Source organism: Plodia interpunctella, chromosome 16, assembly GCF_027563975.2.
Source record: "Plodia interpunctella isolate USDA-ARS_2022_Savannah chromosome 16, ilPloInte3.2, whole genome shotgun sequence".
NCBI classification, from domain to species: Eukaryota; Metazoa; Arthropoda; class Insecta; order Lepidoptera; family Pyralidae; genus Plodia; species Plodia interpunctella.
In genome coordinates this window covers 1,621,022-1,640,446 of record NC_071309.1, presented here as the reverse complement: position 1 = coordinate 1,640,446, position 19,425 = coordinate 1,621,022, and the positions used below count along the sequence as shown (strand labels likewise).

Here is a 19,425-nt window from a genome sequence, read left to right as displayed (position 1 = left end):
TCAAAAGTTTTTTTAATCTGTTCTTAATAATTCCTTTGAAGGAACTAATAGAGAACAAAGGTGTTCAGTATTTGTTTATTTATTTTCATTGAACTAGGTACATGTGTATGTGACTAAATCCAATTTATGACAACACAGTCGTATCCCGTTGTCAATGAGCGAGAGGAAGTGAAACATATTTATGCTACGTATTCTGCGACGGTATAGATCAATTAACGTTTAAGATAAATTTAGTAAGAAACTGTATGTGATGTTCCACGGGTAACTTTTTATTTTTTATTTTTCTTTTCGATCCTCAGCTGATATCCTGATACCCAAAGGTTTTTCAGAATCGATACAAATGCAGTAGTATATGGATCGGTAGAGATAACCTGGTTAACGATATGAATTTCGCTTATCTGTTGAAGGTAACCAAATTACATATAAAAGCTACTCCCGTTCTACTGACCCACTTAAAAAATATTGCTGACAATAAATTAAAATACTATTATTAAAATATTCTCTTTTTCATCTTCGCTTATGATATCATTCGCTTAGTTCTATCCTGAATTCTAAATCGAACTGTGTGAGAGTAAAATTTATCATTACTTCTATGATCAAACTTTTTGATAAAACTAATATAGAATGTAATCGTAGTATAGAATGTAATCTAATCATCTAGATCAGGCTCTCAATCTAAAACATAGTGTAGAAATAAATACAGAAAAATAAAGGTAAAATACAATTTTCTTTTAAATGGTTGCAAATACGAACAGAAAACAAATTCTTCTACTCGATTTTAAGCAAATACAATTTCCTTGATAAACCAATCACTGTGCATAATTTTGTTTCCACCGGACGCTTTGCTTTCAACGTACAGCCAATTGTACATAGAACTCGAAGTGGTTGTGATAACGGCCATTTTTCAATGCATTTGCGTTAGACGATGTGCTGCTGGCTGTACATTTGTCATTTCCGATCCAAGTAAAAATCAATAAGCGATTCAGACGTTGAGTAATATCTTCCGTTTGTTTCGAATTTTAAAAACTACTAGGTACGTTGTAATTTATTTGCGAAACTACATTTAATAAAATAATATATTTTACACAGAAAATCTAGTTCACGTTTTTTTAACAAGGAATTATCACAGAACTTACCATTTACCATTACGTATATCTTACTTTTACGAATTCTTATAAATGAGAAAATAAACGTTTTTATAAAATTATAATTACAAAAAATATCAGTTCGATTCTTGGATTTCTTTTAATAAAAAAGGTATAACTTTATCAATACGAAAGATTGAAATTGACACAACATTGTATTCAAAATTCAATTTTTTATACGTGGCCATTCAAATTATCGAGTTTCAAATCTCCTAGCTCTGTCTACCCCGTTAAAGATGTAATACAGTTTAAAATAATGTACAACGCTGATAAATACGTGATAATTCTGAATAGCATACGTATTATATCTAAATGTGTTGACAAAGTCCTGAAAATCTAAACCGAACTCACCACCCGCTTCATAAAGCCAATAACATAAATAAGTTCCTTTTAGAATAAAGAGTTCACAATGCGTGTGTAGGCATGCGGCAGGCGAGACGCTCGGGGCAAAACCTACCCCTCTATCGATCCTACCGCGCCTGGGCCATATCGACCCACTACCACCCACACCACCAGCCACGCAAACCTCAACCCTAAATCCAAACCCGGAACGCTCAAAACAGCGTACACCCACAAACAATCGCGCGCTCACACGATTTCGAACCCAAGAAACACGGATCAAGACCAAATGTCCATTGTATATACATCTTGAAACAAAATTCGGACAGTGAATTATGAACTTTAACGGTTAAGTTTTAAAGGCGTCGGTGGAGTTATTGCTTTTTGAGAATATGGTTTTATTTACGCATGTCCGTCGAGCTTTATGGCCGGTCCATGATTGGCGTCTATGAAATCTCGTACAGAGACGAGGATAATTAATATTTTAATTGAATATTCAATGAGATATGGAAATGACTTGATTTTGGCATCGTTTCACTTGCATGAAATTATTTAAATCAATCATTATGTCTATGAGCTACAAAGTGCTACGATTCGTAGCTGAAGTGTTACGGCGTGGTTTTATATTACTTTGTTCTCGTGGGATTTTCGGGATAAAATGTACCCTATGTGTTTATTCCTCGTTATATTCTATCCGTGTACCAAATTTCATAACAATCCGTTCAGTAGATTTTGCGTGAAAGAGTAATAAATATACACACACCTCCACACAACTTTAGCATTTACAATATTAGTAGAATAGGATAAGTTGACTTGTTTGCTGGCGTTTGGTTCAGTCCTTGAACAGGACCACTCCACCTCCTCCCGTGGATATCGTACGAGGCGACTAAGGGTAATAAACACAACAGTAGTATTCTCAAGGAATGTTGATGTCAGGCCGGATGTAAAGCCGAATCTTCAAAATTGTACGGTTTATTTTATTACGCTGAACTCAGGCTTCATGGTGTCACAGCTTCGAATGAAACCGCGATCTTAGATAAGACGGATAAGAGGACTTTATATTTTGATTATAAATTATAGCGTACATTTTCACAATTTTAATAAAGTAGGTAGAGAACCCATGTCTATATACTTCACATGCATATATACATCACAGTGAAGTTTGGAATGAATTATTTACCAACTATATTTTAATTTCAATTTAAAGTTCACTGATTTTGCTACTCGACTGGGTATAAAATAAAATGCACATACCCAGCTATTTGAATAACCAAATACAATCATTATATGAAACTTTAATTGATCAGTTTTATTAATTACGAGATTTACTATTTTTGAAATGCTTTTTGACTCCAAAATCCGTGACATCACAATACATCGCCGTCACACGGGCTGCTTATGAAATTTCGTTTTTGACATTAAAAGTATGTGATTTGACTAGTTGCTAAGTAGCCAATTATTCCTAAGCGATTCTTCTTCATTATTTGTATAGAAATAATCAGAATATAGTGGGTATTTATTATATATGTATTCCTTACGGGGTAGTAAGTTGTTTGTAGCTTTGATAAATCATTATATATACACATATAACTCCTCCGTTACTGAGTGACTGACTGATAGACAACGCACAGTAAACTACTGGGCGTAGAAAGCTGAAATTGGGTGTGTAGGTTCCTAGGACACTGTGGGAGCACTAAGAAGGGATTTCCTGAAATTCCCACGGGAAACGGCTTTTTACTCAAGTACGAAGTTGTGGGCAAAAGCTGGTTATACTAAAATGCATAATATAAACGCGAAAGTGTTTAAGTTTGTCCTTCTTTCACATTAAAACAGAGCAATGAATTATAATATTTTTTTGTTTGGATGATGTTCTTTAGTTAAGTTGGAACGTTGAATAGTGTGAAGATCTAATTTCAGAAAATGCTTTGTACAGCTCCAGTTCATAAATTCGAAGGCCACGTATAGATGCAAAGTGCATTGGTGCATTGGTGGCAATATTTAACGTCAACCAGAGATGGGTTGGGATTCCATATGGTTAACTGGGCAAAAACTGAATGTACCATAGATGTCATTGATTTTGACGACCTCGGTGGCGCAGTGGTAAGGTTCTTGCCACTGAACCGAGAGGTCCCGGGTTCGATCCCCGGTCGGGTCATGATGGAAAATGATCTTTTTCTGATTGGCCCGGGTCTTGGATGTTTATCTATATATGTATTTGTTATAAAATATAGTATCGTTGAGTTAGTATCCCATGACACAAGTCTCGAACTTACTTTGGGGCTAGTTCAATCTGTGTGATTTTCCTAATATATTTATTTATTTATTTTGCCAATTGCAAGGTTGAAATAGACACAGCTATAATTTTCAAATAAATAATTATGCCGTTAAAATATTTGAGTTTTTATTGGTCCCTTTTTGATTTAGTAAAAAGCATACAAGATTTTTGTTAATCAATAAATAACAGAAACAAACAAAAAACAGGGACAAATCTTCAATTAATTTAGCTCCAAAGTAAGTTTGACACTTGTGTTATGGGATACAAACTCAACGATAGATTTTATTTTAATAAAATAATAGATAAACTTCCGAAAGTCTCAGAAAAATATCATTTTCTATCTTGAACCCGGGACCTCAGTCAGATATGCCTTAGCCATAAGGAAGGACGATAGATTTAATTATATTGTACATTCTGAGTGTAAGGTTCTCTGCCGGTTACATACATTGAAATTCGCCCATTAGATTTGGCGTCAAAGAGTAACAAACATTTATTTATTGTTCCAAAATATCATGTGTATTATATAGCTGTTGCCAAGAAAAAAGCCATGTCACTCCACAGCGTTCCGTCTATTTCCACGGCAAAAATAATTTTAATCAAATGTTCTATAATGACGTGAAAGAAGGACAAACAAACACAATTTCAAATGTATAATAATAGCAGTTATGGAAGTATGAATCCATACAATTAAATCGCTAAATACAGATACAGTTTCACGTCTCTTTATCTTACGGGATGAACAGAGCCAAGAGTTGTTGAACCCGAAGCTAAGCTAACTGTAAGGCTTATCGTATTAATTACGTCATTTACTACTTTTTGACTCCAAAATCCGTGACATCACGATACATCACCGTCACACAGGCTGCTTGTTTATTAATGGAACTGAAATTAAATATTCATCATGAACCCATGCCTATGAGAAAAATCTTTAAATAGTTTTTTATAGCCTTTACCCTCACTGACTTTTATCCTATTGGATTCAACACATTACCAATATTTTCCGGCCTCGTGTTTCATTTTACAATCGCCTACATTTAAAGTACGTATATAGATTTTTATCAAACGTATATATTTTATCTGACACATTGAACGTTGATTACGTTCATTAGACGAAAATATACCTCGGGTTAATTCATTAAGAATAAATGCAAGACAAAATGTACTTACGTGTACGTACTAATTAAAGTGTTTAGTTGAAACGATGCATTGGAGAAATACGTTTGGTCATATAAAACGTTTTAAGTATTGAACTATCAATTCAATAGTTTTAAGTATTGAACTATCAATTCAATAGTTTTAAGTATTGAACTATCAATTCAATAGTTTTAAGTATTGAACTATCAATTCAATAGTTTTAAGTATTGAACTATCAATTCAATAGTTTTAAGTATTGAACTATCAATTCAATAGTTTTAAGTATTGAACTATCAATTCAATAGTTTTAAGTATTGAACTATCAATTCAATAGTTTTAAGTATTGAACTATCAATTCAATAGTTTTAAGTATTGAACTATCAATTCAATAGTTTTAAGTATTGAACTATCAATTCAATAGTTTTAAGTATTGAACTATCAATTCAATAGTTTTAAGTATTGAACTATCAATTCAATAGTTTTAAGTATTGAACTATCTATGAAAGTAATAAATTATTACTTTCATAGATAGTTCAATACTTAAAAACGTTTTATATGACGAAACGTATTTCTCCAATGCATCGTTTCAATAAAAGTGTCGTAATAATAAAAGTTTTTCGGCGTTTTGAACCAGAACCACCTTGTCGGGCATTGCTGCAACTGGCACGTTCTATGTTTTAATTTCGCTAGTATATAGACCAGCATAGGAATCGAATAAATTAAATTACTATATTTTAATTAGACAAATAAAAGCCTCAAAAAAAATCAAAGATGACAAATCAAATCCACGGCGATTCTAGGTTAATACATCAAACAAGTAATTAAAAAAAAAAAAAATTAAAAGCACATTTCAAATGATATATCGATACGTTACGATAAGATGGCTATGCCCCTAGCTGTTCCACATAGTGACGTTGCACGCATCCAAGGTCTGGGGGGGGCTCGGTAACCCTGACCTAGCAGGGTGAAGGATCCTAGCCTCCCCGCGGGGGCAACGCAGGCCCCATTCAGGGGGTGTCAGTGCAGGCATACTATTTCGGGATGGAAAACCATGGGGTTTTAGTCTAGACGTGTTTGTAACTTCACAATTTGAAAAAATAAAACGGGGAAGTGTAAACACGTCAAGATCGCACTACATAATCTAAAACAAAGTCGACACCAATAGTGTTTCTAAGCTTTCTTCTTTTAAATCATGTAACGGATTTAGATGAAGTTTTCACTGCTTTTTAGACAATTGATTCCCGAAGGTTTATATATTTCACGTGGGAAATTCACGCGCTTGAAGCTGCGGGTATAAGCTAGTAAACTATATAACATTAGATTTTATCCGCGGTCTCACATGGAAACTACTTTTATCGGGTTGAGGTATGTCCATACCTAATATAATTTAAAAAATTTCAAGTAGATCGATTGAGCAGATACTAAACTTTAAGTTAAGCCTTGTTTGGCATATGTTTCGATTACAATTTAAATGTACATCTAAACGGATTTATATTATACTTAAATCTGTTTTGTGTCCTACCAAATAAATAAACAAGTACTAAATAGATAAAATCTGACGAGCTGGTAGCAAATAAACAAACCACTTTCGCATTTATGATAACTACGGCCAAACTGCTATACAAAGATAAACTTCGTTGGACCGATTCTGTTGATGAGAATGAAACTGTTATTCAAATACCTTTTAAAATGTTTACTCAAAGAATTCCATCTACCAAGTTTTTTCTACTAACGAACTGGATTGGCTTGCACACAAGCCGGCATTGATTGGCTGTGTAAGCCAGACGTTTTTTCCGTGTGGGATAGACCTCCTTCCTCCCTCAGGTGTAAGAAAAGTGGATCGATGCACTTGACTTGGCGGTTGCATCGGCCCTTCGCCGTGCATAGGGCCGCGGGAGGCCGCCCGCCTCGCTAGTCTGACGCCAGTCTTCCATGTAAACAACTCTCGGAAACTCATGAGTGCCTGGTAGTTTTGTATCGGCTTTACAAGAATTTTACCTCTTTTATATGAGACAATATATTAACGGCTCTCGTAATTTTATGTGCGCCTGGTAATTTTGTGTTATTGTTTATATCTCTGAAGTGAAACAACCTGTGGTTTCTAATGTGTTATGTATAAAGATTAATATTCTTGTGACACAATGCTCCTGAATTCGAAGAAACTATAGGATTTTATAGTAAGTCATACAGAATTTAAATTATTTAGAATTTTACAATTTTAGAAAAGGAAAAAATATTATCGTACCTACTTATATATTTTTTATTACAAGAACTTTATTGATATATAGAAAAAAATCGAAATATGTATCCGTAATAAATAAAAAATGTCCCCCTTTGCATTCATCATACTTTGCCGCGTGCAATCTTGTAACATTTCAAAATCTACATCTGAGCAAAAGTATTTTACTTAGTTACCATTATAGTATATATTTTTTTATAGTATAGTGATAATTTATCTTGATTTCTTAAAAAAACGATGTACGATCCTACTGTCAAAACAAACGACTATCCAGTCACTACTCCAACTACCCTACCTTGTTTGGTAACCCCCTAGTTTGCTTTTAATCAGTGCGTGATAATCCCCCTCCCCTTATCTGCAGCCCCAAACAATGTTGTTATAATATTTAAAATTTTAATGCAAAATATATCTATAGGTATAGAAACCGAGTTTAAAGATTTTCAATTGACAATTGTGTACAATTTCAAATTTTTATTTTGAACAATTTCATGACTGGCTAGTTGAGATCTTTTTATGAAATACAATATAATTCAAAATTTGACATGAAAAAGCGTATTAATTTGCATGTAGATAAATAGATTAGGCTTCGCCCGCACGGTTTCCCCTTCTAAACAAATATCATTGTAAAATCTCAGCCATAAAACGTACATTCAGCCCGACTGGTAAAATTTGTTTGACTTTGTATTGTCTCTCGTCTTTAGTTTATTCTTAAGAATCACAATTTAATTTCCAAAAATATTTTTACGGGGTCTTTTAAAAAATACCGTCCATTATTGAGTGATTCGAATAGAGCTACCTTATACTGATAGCAAAGCGAGAGCAAAGACATCTTTCATCCACGAAACAAAATATCAATGCACCCCATATTCGTAAGTCATTGAACTAGAGAATAGCAAACGTTTCCCCGAAAGTTCATTCAACCCGCGTTGATTTTGGGCAATTATGTTTAGGGCGAAACGTGTCACGGAACGAAAGTCTAGGGGCTATCGGCTGACAGCGCCTCTCACTTTCTCCGAGGTCGATGACCTGGGGAGGCGCCCGGGGCCCTCCCTACCACACTAAAGACATCCCAAGACTCCCTAGAAGGGAAACATTCTGCGCAACGCTAATTTTAAAAATGTATACTTCTAATTCTGCTATCGATGGCTCCCCTTTCTGTTGTAATTTTATTCCGACCTTTGCTTATTTCTCTTATTACAAACGTCATTTACTACTTATCGATAACTACTCGCTCATAGAAAGAAATGATAGCGTTCAAACAAACGAACTTACTAACAAATAGACAAAAGATCTTAAAATACTTATCTCTTTTTTTGTAGGACGGAACAGTGAACATGGATAAAATGACGGAAGCTCAAAAAACAGCATATCTTGAGGCTCATGTAGCTGTACAACAACATATGGCTCAAGCGGCGGCGGCTGCCCGTCGGGAACAACAACAACAGCAACAACAACAACAACAACAGCAACAACAACAACAGCAGCAGCAACAACAGCAGCAGCAGCAACAACAACAGCAGCAACAGCAACAACAGCAGCAACAGCAACAACAGCAGCAGCAACAACAACAACAACAGCAGCAACAACAACAACAACAACAGGTACAACAACAAGTGCAGCAACAAGTAAGTTTTAAACTGGTAAGGAAAATTCATATTTCTTTATTTTTTAAATATTAAGCATTAGATTTATAATTACATAAATATCCTTTGACTCTAAAGGTATCAAACTTTAAGGGTGCAATTAATTTATTTACATCTCCCAGTTAATGAACTTGCCTAATTTGCCAAAATTACTATTAAATTTAGTAATCAAAATTTGGAACAGAAAATTTTGAATTATTTTGCAAATTCTTTCAATAGCAAGTACAACAAGCGCAAGCACAACAACAGCAGCAACAACAACAACAGCAGCAGCAACAGCAACAACAACAACAGCAGCAACATCAAACAAATAACACAAACAATGCGTCAAGACATCACCAAGAAATGCAAGTAAGTAACTGAATTTTTTTGTGACTACTTTTAGCTGTCGACGTTCCTATTTTTAAAAAATTAACTCTTGAAAACAATTGAATCCGTGGAGTAGTTTTTGAGTATATCGCGAACAGACAGACAGACGCGGCAGGATAACGAGGATGCTGATACCGTCCGTCCCGTTTTGCGGCATCACAACCTCTAATGCAAGTAATACAACTCGAAACACGCGAAAGATCATTATAACTTTTAATTTCGTGTCTAGCAAGCACAAAACAACAACGCGCACCAAGGCCACCCGTCGCCCCCCACCGTCAGTTCCACGCAACACCATTATGCGACCATCACCTCCCCCATCAAAGTGCCCCAAGTCAGCTCGAGCACGGGAGGGCCAGATAGCACCTTCACGGTGCCAGACGACGTCGGGATGGGATTCGAAGGCGGTGTACGAGTTTTGCAGAGCCTTGGTAACTGGTGAGGACAAACCTGCAATATAACTTCACCCTAAGTTTCTATTGTTCCAAACGGAATTAATATTTCGGCAAAAAGATCTTTATACACCATCGAATTTGTTGCATTTTTAGATCCACTTAGAAAGATAAATGTGTAGTTAAAAATAATATAGGTAATTAATTAGCTTTGATTTCTCCAGAAATCAACTTAGACCCTATTTGTCTTATTATCAACATAAACATTCCATTCTTATTCAGGTCACCAGATGTAACAAACAGTATTCCAAGACCAAATCTGATACCATTCACGGAACCCTATGCAGAAGGTGGCTCAATGCATCCTGGAACACGACTAAAAGCTCTACAGGGCACTGTTGTGAGGAAACACCCTGCCATGAAACCTACCAGTTCTACTAATGAAGGTAAGAAAGATTAAGTATATGATAATAATGAAATCGTATATCCAGACGTCAAGTAGTTTGTAGGCTCATAGAATTATGACAATTGTATAGTGCTAATTCATAATAAAAATATTTTTGACTTTGACCCCAGAGTTTCTAGAAGTGTTCACACTATTTGTTTTGTCAAATTAAATTTTAAATTAATGCTCGTTTCAGGAAGCAAAGCGTTTGAATGCACTGTTTGCGGGAAAGGTTTAGCACGCAAAGACAAGTTGACTATTCATATGAGGATACACACAGGTTAGTCTACATCAACATCCATTTATATTTAAAATAAATTTATATTTAAAAAATGGTAAGCCCTTCTGGCATAATAGGGACCAACACTGTTTGAATGAGTTTCTTTCGGCATTTCTTCTCAGCAGTGGTCGTTCCGAAATGCTAGTAGTTTGTAGCTTTGGTAAACATCATTTAATTTAGATTATGACGTGAAAAAGTGCCTGTGAAGGCCTAATTTCTGAATAAATGATTTGATTTTGATATTGATTTTGATTTAAATCACGACTTTCTTGGCAATATTATTGGAGTAGTTTGCAATTACCCTTGCCATACTTCAGATGGTAAATTATCAAGGCAAGTGATCGATGAAAACCACAATACATGAGTCAGAAATCACCTTTCGATTCACATGTGTCTAACTCTTTGAACACATTGATTTGTTCTCCACAGGGGAGAAGCCCTATGTTTGCGAAGTATGCAACAAGGCATTTGCCAGACGAGACAAGCTAGTGCTCCACATGAACAAACTGAAGCACATCACGCCGTCCAACATCGCGCCGCTGGGCAAGAGAACGATATCCATACCACGTGAGTTGCTTCTCAAAAGTAATTGTTCTTCATTATTTTCTTCCTATTTTAAGGCCCCGGCTCTATTGCTCCGTTGCGTTGACGTAGCACGTTGTTCTTCATTTTACACAAGTTTACACGTGAGTTGACGTACGTCGAAACTCCATGCAATTCTGCATTGATCCGTCGACGGACGTCAAAACAAACAATGAGGACGGAGCAATCGGGCCGCGCACTAACCGCACTCAGAGCCGTATTTAATAGTGATACTTATATCTATATAACAGAAGGTTCAGATTAAATAGAATTAAATAACGTCTTTGAGTGTGGCATAAATCAAAACCATTACATTTAACTTCCCTCATTTATTCACTCATATTGCGAACTAACATAGAAAAGGTACATAGACATCAAATGTATGGCTATGCCGCTCCCGTTTGACCCAGGAGGAAGGGGTAAACCCAAGAAATGCTGGCTTGATGTCGTCAAGGATGATATGCGTGGCAATGGTCTGACAACTAGGGATGACGACCGAGTGAAATGGAGACGAAAAAGTAGCCCTAGGCTCCAACACTCAATGGCTGAGAAGAAACCAGAAACACGCTCAGATGATAGGGAGATTGCGAACATAGAAAAGAGTTAGATAAAATTTTTAACAATTATTAAAACACCGTCTGTCTTTCTGTCAGTGTACGCTTTTACGGCTAAACCGCTAGGCCGATTTTTACGAAATTTGGTATAGATATAGTTAATGAGACAAGGTCAAACATAGATAACCGCGGGCAAAGCTGCGGGCAAAAATAAGTTTGATGAATCTTGTATCAAAAATGCTCTGGTTTGCATCCATAATAAAAATGCGGTATAAAAAAAACTTCAATGAATATCGAAATATATGATTTCCCAAATTCATCATTCCAACGCATTATCCGTTCAATGAATATTTATGCTAAGCCACTTTTAATTTTGGCACATCACTTTATTACGTACTTTATTAGCCATAGATATGCATTTTTTTTTAATACTTTCAATGTTGGAAAATATATTTAAATCGTTCCTAAATATACATTTTGTTTTCTAATTATTTCTAAATTGTTTATGAATACGAATTTTGTGTATTGATACCTTGAAAAGGTTAAAACAATCATAAATAAATTAACCACGTACATTTTAAAACATCAAACAGGACTCCTTATATATTTTTTAATCAGTTATGTTCTCGATCTTAAAGCCATTATGAAAATCCTATCACTCACATCATTTCATCTGTTTTCTTTATTCAAAACTAAATAACAGGTACAATTACAGCTTTAAAACTAGACGACGTAAAGCCTCAACTAACAAAACAAGAAGACACGAAGCCAAGTCAAGCAGAAATAGCGGCCGCGGCGCAGCAACAACAACAACAACAGCAGCAGCAGCAGCAACAACAACAACAACAGCAGCAGCAACAACAACAACATTCACATCAACAGTCGATACAAGTGTGCCAAGTACCCGGACATACTTTCACGGTAACTTGAGTAAAATTAAATATTTTTTCACATTTCAAGTGAGATTTACATATTGAATGTAGCCAAAGAACATAAACGACTGCAAAATAGAAAAGGTATAAATATAAAAAAGAGAATGACCTTAATTTCTCCGCTAAAAGAAATAATGATGTAGGAACAGCGGAGCAGAAAGTTCCATATGTCGATGACTGGAAAGTCATCCAAATATCACTCACAGCGGGGATGTCTCAATAGGAATACAAAGAATAGGCAAATTTTGTTATATAATCTTATCCAAACATAATGATCGTTCCAGAACACAAATTTAGTCCACACAAGTGCAGCATCTGCAGCTGTAGCCGCCGCCACCGCGGGTATGGTGGTTTCATGGTCTTGTGAACTTTGCGGGAGGTTATTCGCGACCAGAGACGAATGGAGTGCTCACGCCAAGTCACATCTGCCCGACAACAAGTTGATACAGGATAAGATGCAAGCTACACAGCATCAGGTAGACATCAGAGAGATTTTGGTATGAACATTTGAACTGATTATAGACGTTAAGTATCTGTTGTGGATTCTGTTACGTTTTGTAGATCAGCGTCTGAGACTTCTTCAAACTTTGTTTATTCTAGACTTTATTTAAGAGCCAAAAGTAATTTCGTATAAAATCATTTGCTTCTTGATCTTCAGTTTTATTTTCTCGTGCTTATGTGATAGTGTTTTAGATACTTATTTTAGGTTATGTGGAAATCCATCGTCATCATTATAGGCGTTTATTTTACCCGTTAATGGGTGCAAGCCTACTCTTCTTTTTCATTGGAGCGTGCTCCGTTTTTGATTCTCCGCTGTGAAGCCACAAATTCCGGGTCCGTTTGAAAAATAAACCTTACAATTTAATTTTCATCTGTGATTTTGCGATGCCGACCTGACGTCAACCATATTTGGGAAGGAATGCTGTAGTTGCAGCTGTCGTAACCGAGCATGGAATTAGTAGGTACTCCATAAAATAGTTTCTACAAATTCCATGTAGCCGATGTCATTAGACATCCACGGGAAAATATAGAAAGGTATATACAAATACATATAATGGGTAGATATAATTTGGTTTCGAAACCACGTACCAATTGATGTAGGTATGACATATGGTATGTAGGTATTTGATTCTAGTGTTGACCAAATCCGGCTTTAGTAATCTAATCTGGGCGCGCATGTCGCTAGATATTTCGTATAGTAGGAGTATATCATGAAATGTATATTAAATATTTCGAAATTTGTTGAATATTTTATGAAATATACTTACTTACACTGAAAATTTTTGATGTGAGATGAGACAGGCCTTACTACACACAGTGATGACAAATTTTAGGTAGATACATGGTAGATACTTGCTTTACCATGATCTTAATACATTTTTTATTACAGCAGCAGGAAAAAGTGCACCTATCGAACCAAGAAAAGCTCCAACTGCTGCACCACCACAACCAGAACCAACAAATACTAAACGGACATGGAATCGCCACAGCTTCAGTGTCCACTGCGACTGTTGTTAATGAGAGTAATGGTGGCGGGGGATATTTTACTACACATGGACATAATACCCATTACGCGCCTGAAAGACAACACACACACGCGCACCATCTCTGTTTAATGTGTAGACAAGAATTCGCTGGCAAAGCTGAATTCATGTTCCATGTTAGAGGACATTTTGAAGGCAAAGTGAGTGATATTGCTGCGGCCGATGCGCTCGCGCGATCTCTAGTGGATAACTCTGGCCTGTGCACCTGAGCCACGCCCACTCCTATTGGTGCGTTTAACGACTGCGGCAAAGGCATCTTTCAGGACGACACTATAATGCTAAAGTTCTAGACTGTTCAAAATTTAAAAAATAAAAGGATATTTTTGTCAATTGGTGATGTTTCGGTAATAGGGATGTTGACTAATTAAGTACGTGTTCAGAATTTAGTAAAGTTTACAACTAATCATGAAAATAGTACTCCTACAGAGGAAATTTATATCTATATGAAATGCCGGTCAATAATCTATGTACCTGGAACTGTACTAGGAACATGTGAAGTCATATATTATGTTCATATCACGCTCTGTGTTTAATTTAGAATTTTAAACATTTATATATTTCCTTTTTTTGAATAATAAATTCACGAATGCCAATTTGTGCTATCATATTTCTCCAATTAATGTATTCCAATTGAAATAAAAGATTATTAGTCAACATCCGTATTTATGTGTTTCATTTTTAAAATTTTCTGAATATGTAAATAATTATCGTACGATTAATTGAATGTACATGTGTAAATGTCGTGTATTAACTTAACATAGTAAAAGCTAGATATTGTGTATAAATGTAAAAATGTATAGGTTAAAAAAAACGTTTAATAGAATCCTATAACGCCGCTTTATTTATTAATTAGACTTAAAATCTAGTCATAACGAGGATGGGTGAAATCTAGTCATTTGGTAACATAACTAGTCTTAATAAGAGTTAGTCAACTTAAAATATAACTTGTGAACTTGATAAAAAGGTTCTTTTCTGGGTTTAGTTTTGGAAAATGTCATTATTCTTCTTGGTATTTTATTTACACTATGTTAATGTAATTATATCATTTGTACACCAAATTTTTATAGGTTTCTATTGACCATGACCATAATGTTAAAATTCATTAATATTAATGTTAATATTACTATTAATTAATATTAATATTAAAATCCGTAGCTTACCCAGAATTTAGTACTGACAGTTTTTTGACGGTATGCTTTGTATATGTATTTATTTTTGCCAAACTACAGATATATATATATATATTTTAATTTATTTAATGTTAAATGTAGAAAATACAGTGAAATGAATTGGTAGGTTTGTAAACCGTAATTTTATACATTTACGTATGGTATTTGAGGATAATATGACCACGTTTTGATATGTCTACGTTAGGTTAATATCAGAGGGATTAAAGGAGATTTACATTTATTTATTCGTCATCTTACTATGTACACGCTGTACCGACCCCGCATAAAGTGTGTTAAGGTTAGGCGAAGATGTTTCCATTTTTTATTCTTGTCACACGCGATATAAACTTAAATGTTATGTATATTGGATTGATTTGCCTTTGGCCTGCCTAAAACGGGACGTATGGTCACATTATTCGTGTCCGAATTTCAATCATGGACGAATTTTATACATGCTTCGTAATTAATGCGATTATGTTTAAAATGTCCAGTTTTCACTGTAAGCATAAACATTGTAATAGAGATAGTACTTAATACAATATTCTTCATTAAAATAAGCATTGAAAAAAATTGCGCATAGCGCTATGTCCGCTGCAACGTTGGATGTAGTGTAGGTTTAGGGTGGTCTAAATTTTATCCACATTTAGTTATATCGCTTCGACGCTTATACATATATATTTAATTCTAGACTTTCAAATATTGCAAAAATATTGCATAAATCTCCTTCATATTCCTTCATAATAGCTATAGTATCACTTTTTGACGAACCCCTTACCGTGGTGGTCACGTCCGCCGCTGTATGTTTCCATTTCACTTCTCACCATCGAATCGATTCGAAGTGAGACGCAGCGAACCAATCACATTGCAGTGTGGTTGTCGTTGGGTCATAATGGCGTGATTGGTTCATAAATTGAAATGCAAACCCATCTAACCCATCTGGAGGTCATAGGTTCGATCAGGCGCGGGCAATACTTACATTACTGTCTGTCCATTTTGTATTGGTGTTAATGCTTCATTGTCCGTTAAAAATATAGGTATTCAAAACCTTTGATTAAATGTGGATAAGAAATAGAATTGTGTTTGTTGTTAAGGCGAAAAGGGGGACTTACTCTATTGCAGACAGACACTACCATATACAGCACTGTGCCAACTTAAACTTCATGACACATTAGACTTACAATCAAAAACAATAAAGATAAATGACAAACGCTCAACCGACAGCCGTTGTCTTAAAGTGATGACACAGCGACGCGCGATCGCATCACCGTGACTCGTCACCGTCAGTTTGATAGCAAAGTTCTTATTACATTTTACTAGATATACCCGCAACTTCATTTGCGTGCGCATCAAAATTAGTATTCCCCTTCAATGTTATATTTACCGCAATGTTATATGACCGCGTTATTCTTCTAGGATTACAAGTCATCTAGATAGGACATTAATGGTAAAGGTGGCACGGTACGTAACTTCGTAGGTCGTCGCAATTCAGAGTAAGGCCCCAGAGCACGATCGAAGTTACAAAATTGAATAGTAATAGGCAAAGAATAAATTGAGACAAAATAATCTCTTTATTCTGTGGGATAAGTTCGTAATTCGTATAGCAGTGCCTCGCACTAAATAGGTGGGACATTAAATGCAATAGTAGAATATGAAATAAACTACTATTATAGTAGAATATACTGTAGCGTAAGAGACTTTGTTAGTACATAAAAATGGTTGTATTTGTAACGGCAGTCGACCCATGCTCCTTTGTGTCAGTGATTAAAACTAAGTACATGTAAGAATGGGTTAAAAATAAAAAAATTAGGTAATATCAATTTATAATAGTTTTCAAGAAGTTTTCTGGTTAAATGTTTATGCACACCATAGGAATCTTTTATTGGCGATTATTTTTTTAATTTATGACAAAAATATTTTGAAAAGTTAGTAAGTAGTTAAGGTAAGATTTTTTTGTGAGGCAGTAATGGAAATAGTGATAATAAGCAACATTAGTTTAAAATTACGTAGATTTTTTTACATTTTTATAGAACAATGGACCATGCCACTAAGTATTTTAAGATTGAATAGCTCTAATCAAAATATTTGTACACAATTTCAACAATGCAAGTTATTGATGTGTGACATCTTTCCTCTCAGTTTGATTTAGAAAAAAAGGTATAAATGTCTAACATAAAGTGTATAATAAATGCGATGGCTCATTACCAGGGTGTCGAAAGATGTTACACTTCATGCAATAAGCAAACTGTAATTAATAATGAGTTTCCATTCCACCCAATATCTTCCCAAAAAGTTCTTCGCCAACTTATTATACTCTATTAAGATGGATAGCCGTTTTAGAATTAAAGCGACGTGCGTTTGATATCTACATCTCACTGTCGAGTCGATTCGCAGTGAGACGCAGCTAACCAATCACAGTGCGCGATTGTGACGCAACGACAACCACAACCAATGTGATTAGTTCGCTGCATTTCACTTCGAATCAATTAGATTGTGAGAGAGAAGTGAAATACAATACCCGCACATCGCATTCTGCAAAAATATTGGTCTTAAACCCCTTTTCAAATTGTAAGGCACACTTTTTATATTTTTTGTAAATTTTCCAATGAATTAGGTATGCACTATACTCAGTATGTCCTTGTCATACTTATTGGCGTAAGTACTCGAAATAATTGTACAAATTCGATAAACTCTTTACACGATTGGCTTTCATAGTGATCTCATAAATAGTCAACGTTTTTTAGAAATTACAATAGCATTAATGTGAATACAAATTTAGCTGTAATTATATAGTTAAGTAGGTAATTTAAAAGACTCTAATCTATTTTTCTCGGAAGATCTCCAAACAAAAATGTTGTTTCGCTTAAATACTTACTGATAAAATTCTCGTAAAATACGATAGTCATTGCTAGATTGCGGTAGTTAATATGGGACTAGACACTCTTGGGTCGACCATGGATAGAAACCAGAATATTTTATCAACTAGTAATTTAAAAAAAACATATTAGTATCAGACTTAAAAAAAAAACAATGTGTGGGCGTTTTGGCCTAGGCCGGGCGACGGTGTCAATGGACAGATCAAAAAAAGTATACTAGCTTTTATTAACAATTGCGGTCTTCATATTCAGGACTGGACACCCTCAACCCTCTGTAGGAAAGCTTTTGCCAATTACCTGTCTTTCAGCTTTATGTCCTTAATCGCGTCGTACGAAATCCACGGTATTATTGTAGGGCGGAAACCACACACCTCGCCAAGGTCATAAAATCACAGTGTTGCTGTATTAAATTTAATATCAATTATATATCTAAAATACATCTAGTCTAAACTTACATAAAATATGTAAGTAATATAACTATATAACGTTGATATGTGTGTATATATGTATTGAGTAAATAAATGATGACGATGTACAATGCGCATGAATACTTAACTCCTAAGTATTTCAATAATAAGTTATTTAGTTAGTCCAATCCGCGAGTCGATTATTAAGTTAAATATATCCAGAAATTAGTAGAAATATAACCTTAAACATTCATAAAACAAGTTAAAGCATACTTTAAACTAAAGAATGTTTTGTCACTGTCGCACTTCATAATTTTTAAAATTGACAGAGACAAAGGAGACAAAGTAGGTATTATTAAGCTCAAATTATAATTTAACTTTTTTATGAATAACGAGGTAAATATTTATAGACTGGCTGACTTTTTCAACGCCCTAGCCAATTTTTTGTCAATACGACCAAAAAGGATCACAACTTCCAAATAAGTATTGTATAAAATGGGACGTACCACAGCAGATTTTCGAAGAAATCCATGTCAAAAAATTACTATTTTCCCCTCTCAAAAGCCTATACAGGTACACAAAATGGCCAACTTGAAAAAAAAATCAGATGTTCTCCATATTATTCCAATCAGATAATTTGGATTGCTGTGCATACTTTTCCAATTCAATCAGATGATTAGATTGGAATAAGAATGGAAAAATGTGGAAAGCCTAATTTTTTTCTAAATCTGTTTATGTATATCGTTTTAAAAGTTGTATTCTATATAGAGAATATTTGGTGGCGGTATTAAAAAAAGAAAATATTTCCCAAAAATTTCACGTAGCAAGTGAAACCGGGCTGCGCAACTAGTTGGTAATTACCGGTATATTTTATGGCATTACAGAGTATTACGTATTGGACGTTTAACTGTGATTATATTTATTTAATTTTGTATTTTTTTTATAATGTCTACATGTAAATATAAAAGCCATTGAAACGATGTAACTTTAGGAGCAATAAATGTGTCGCATATCGAATTCCTTGTCGTGTAATTTGTATAAATTGAGACGCATGTAAAATATTATATATTGTAAAGTAGAAAGAGTTTGGAAATTAAATTATA

The 19,425-nt window shown here is 34.8% G+C and overlaps 2 protein-coding genes across 8 annotated transcripts in view; one reads left to right on the top strand and one right to left on the bottom strand.

The window, feature by feature from the left end:
- Nucleotides 1-1,253, bottom strand: part of LOC128676652 (nucleoside diphosphate kinase homolog 5-like) — an 11,483-nt gene extending 10,230 nt beyond the window's left edge. Inside the window, exon 1 of the mRNA XM_053756904.2 lies at nucleotides 1,137-1,253. The gene's annotated coding sequence lies outside the window, so the exon portion shown is untranslated. The remainder of the gene's footprint in view (nucleotides 1-1,136) is intronic.
- The window catches only part of LOC128676650 (uncharacterized protein), a 23,084-nt gene extending 3,659 nt beyond the window's left edge, over nucleotides 1-19,425 (top strand). Inside the window, exons 1-10 of one of the 7 annotated variants that reach the window (XM_053756903.1) lie at nucleotides 6,792-7,070; nucleotides 8,452-8,772; nucleotides 8,995-9,126; nucleotides 9,374-9,582; nucleotides 9,819-9,982; nucleotides 10,178-10,261; nucleotides 10,691-10,846; nucleotides 12,113-12,318; nucleotides 12,614-12,826; nucleotides 13,720-19,425. In XM_053756903.1, coding sequence (XP_053612878.1) covers nucleotides 8,467-8,772; nucleotides 8,995-9,126; nucleotides 9,374-9,582; nucleotides 9,819-9,982; nucleotides 10,178-10,261; nucleotides 10,691-10,846; nucleotides 12,113-12,318; nucleotides 12,614-12,826; nucleotides 13,720-14,082 — 1,833 coding nt within the window. In that variant the 5' untranslated portion in view covers nucleotides 6,792-7,070; nucleotides 8,452-8,466 and the 3' untranslated portion in view covers nucleotides 14,083-19,425. Of the gene's footprint in view, nucleotides 1-6,791; nucleotides 7,071-8,451; nucleotides 8,773-8,994; nucleotides 9,127-9,373; nucleotides 9,583-9,818; nucleotides 9,983-10,177; nucleotides 10,262-10,690; nucleotides 10,847-12,112; nucleotides 12,319-12,613; nucleotides 12,827-13,719 lie in introns of those variants that run through there. The other 6 variants (XM_053756901.1, XM_053756900.1, XM_053756898.1 and 3 more) reach the window with 6 other exon arrangements.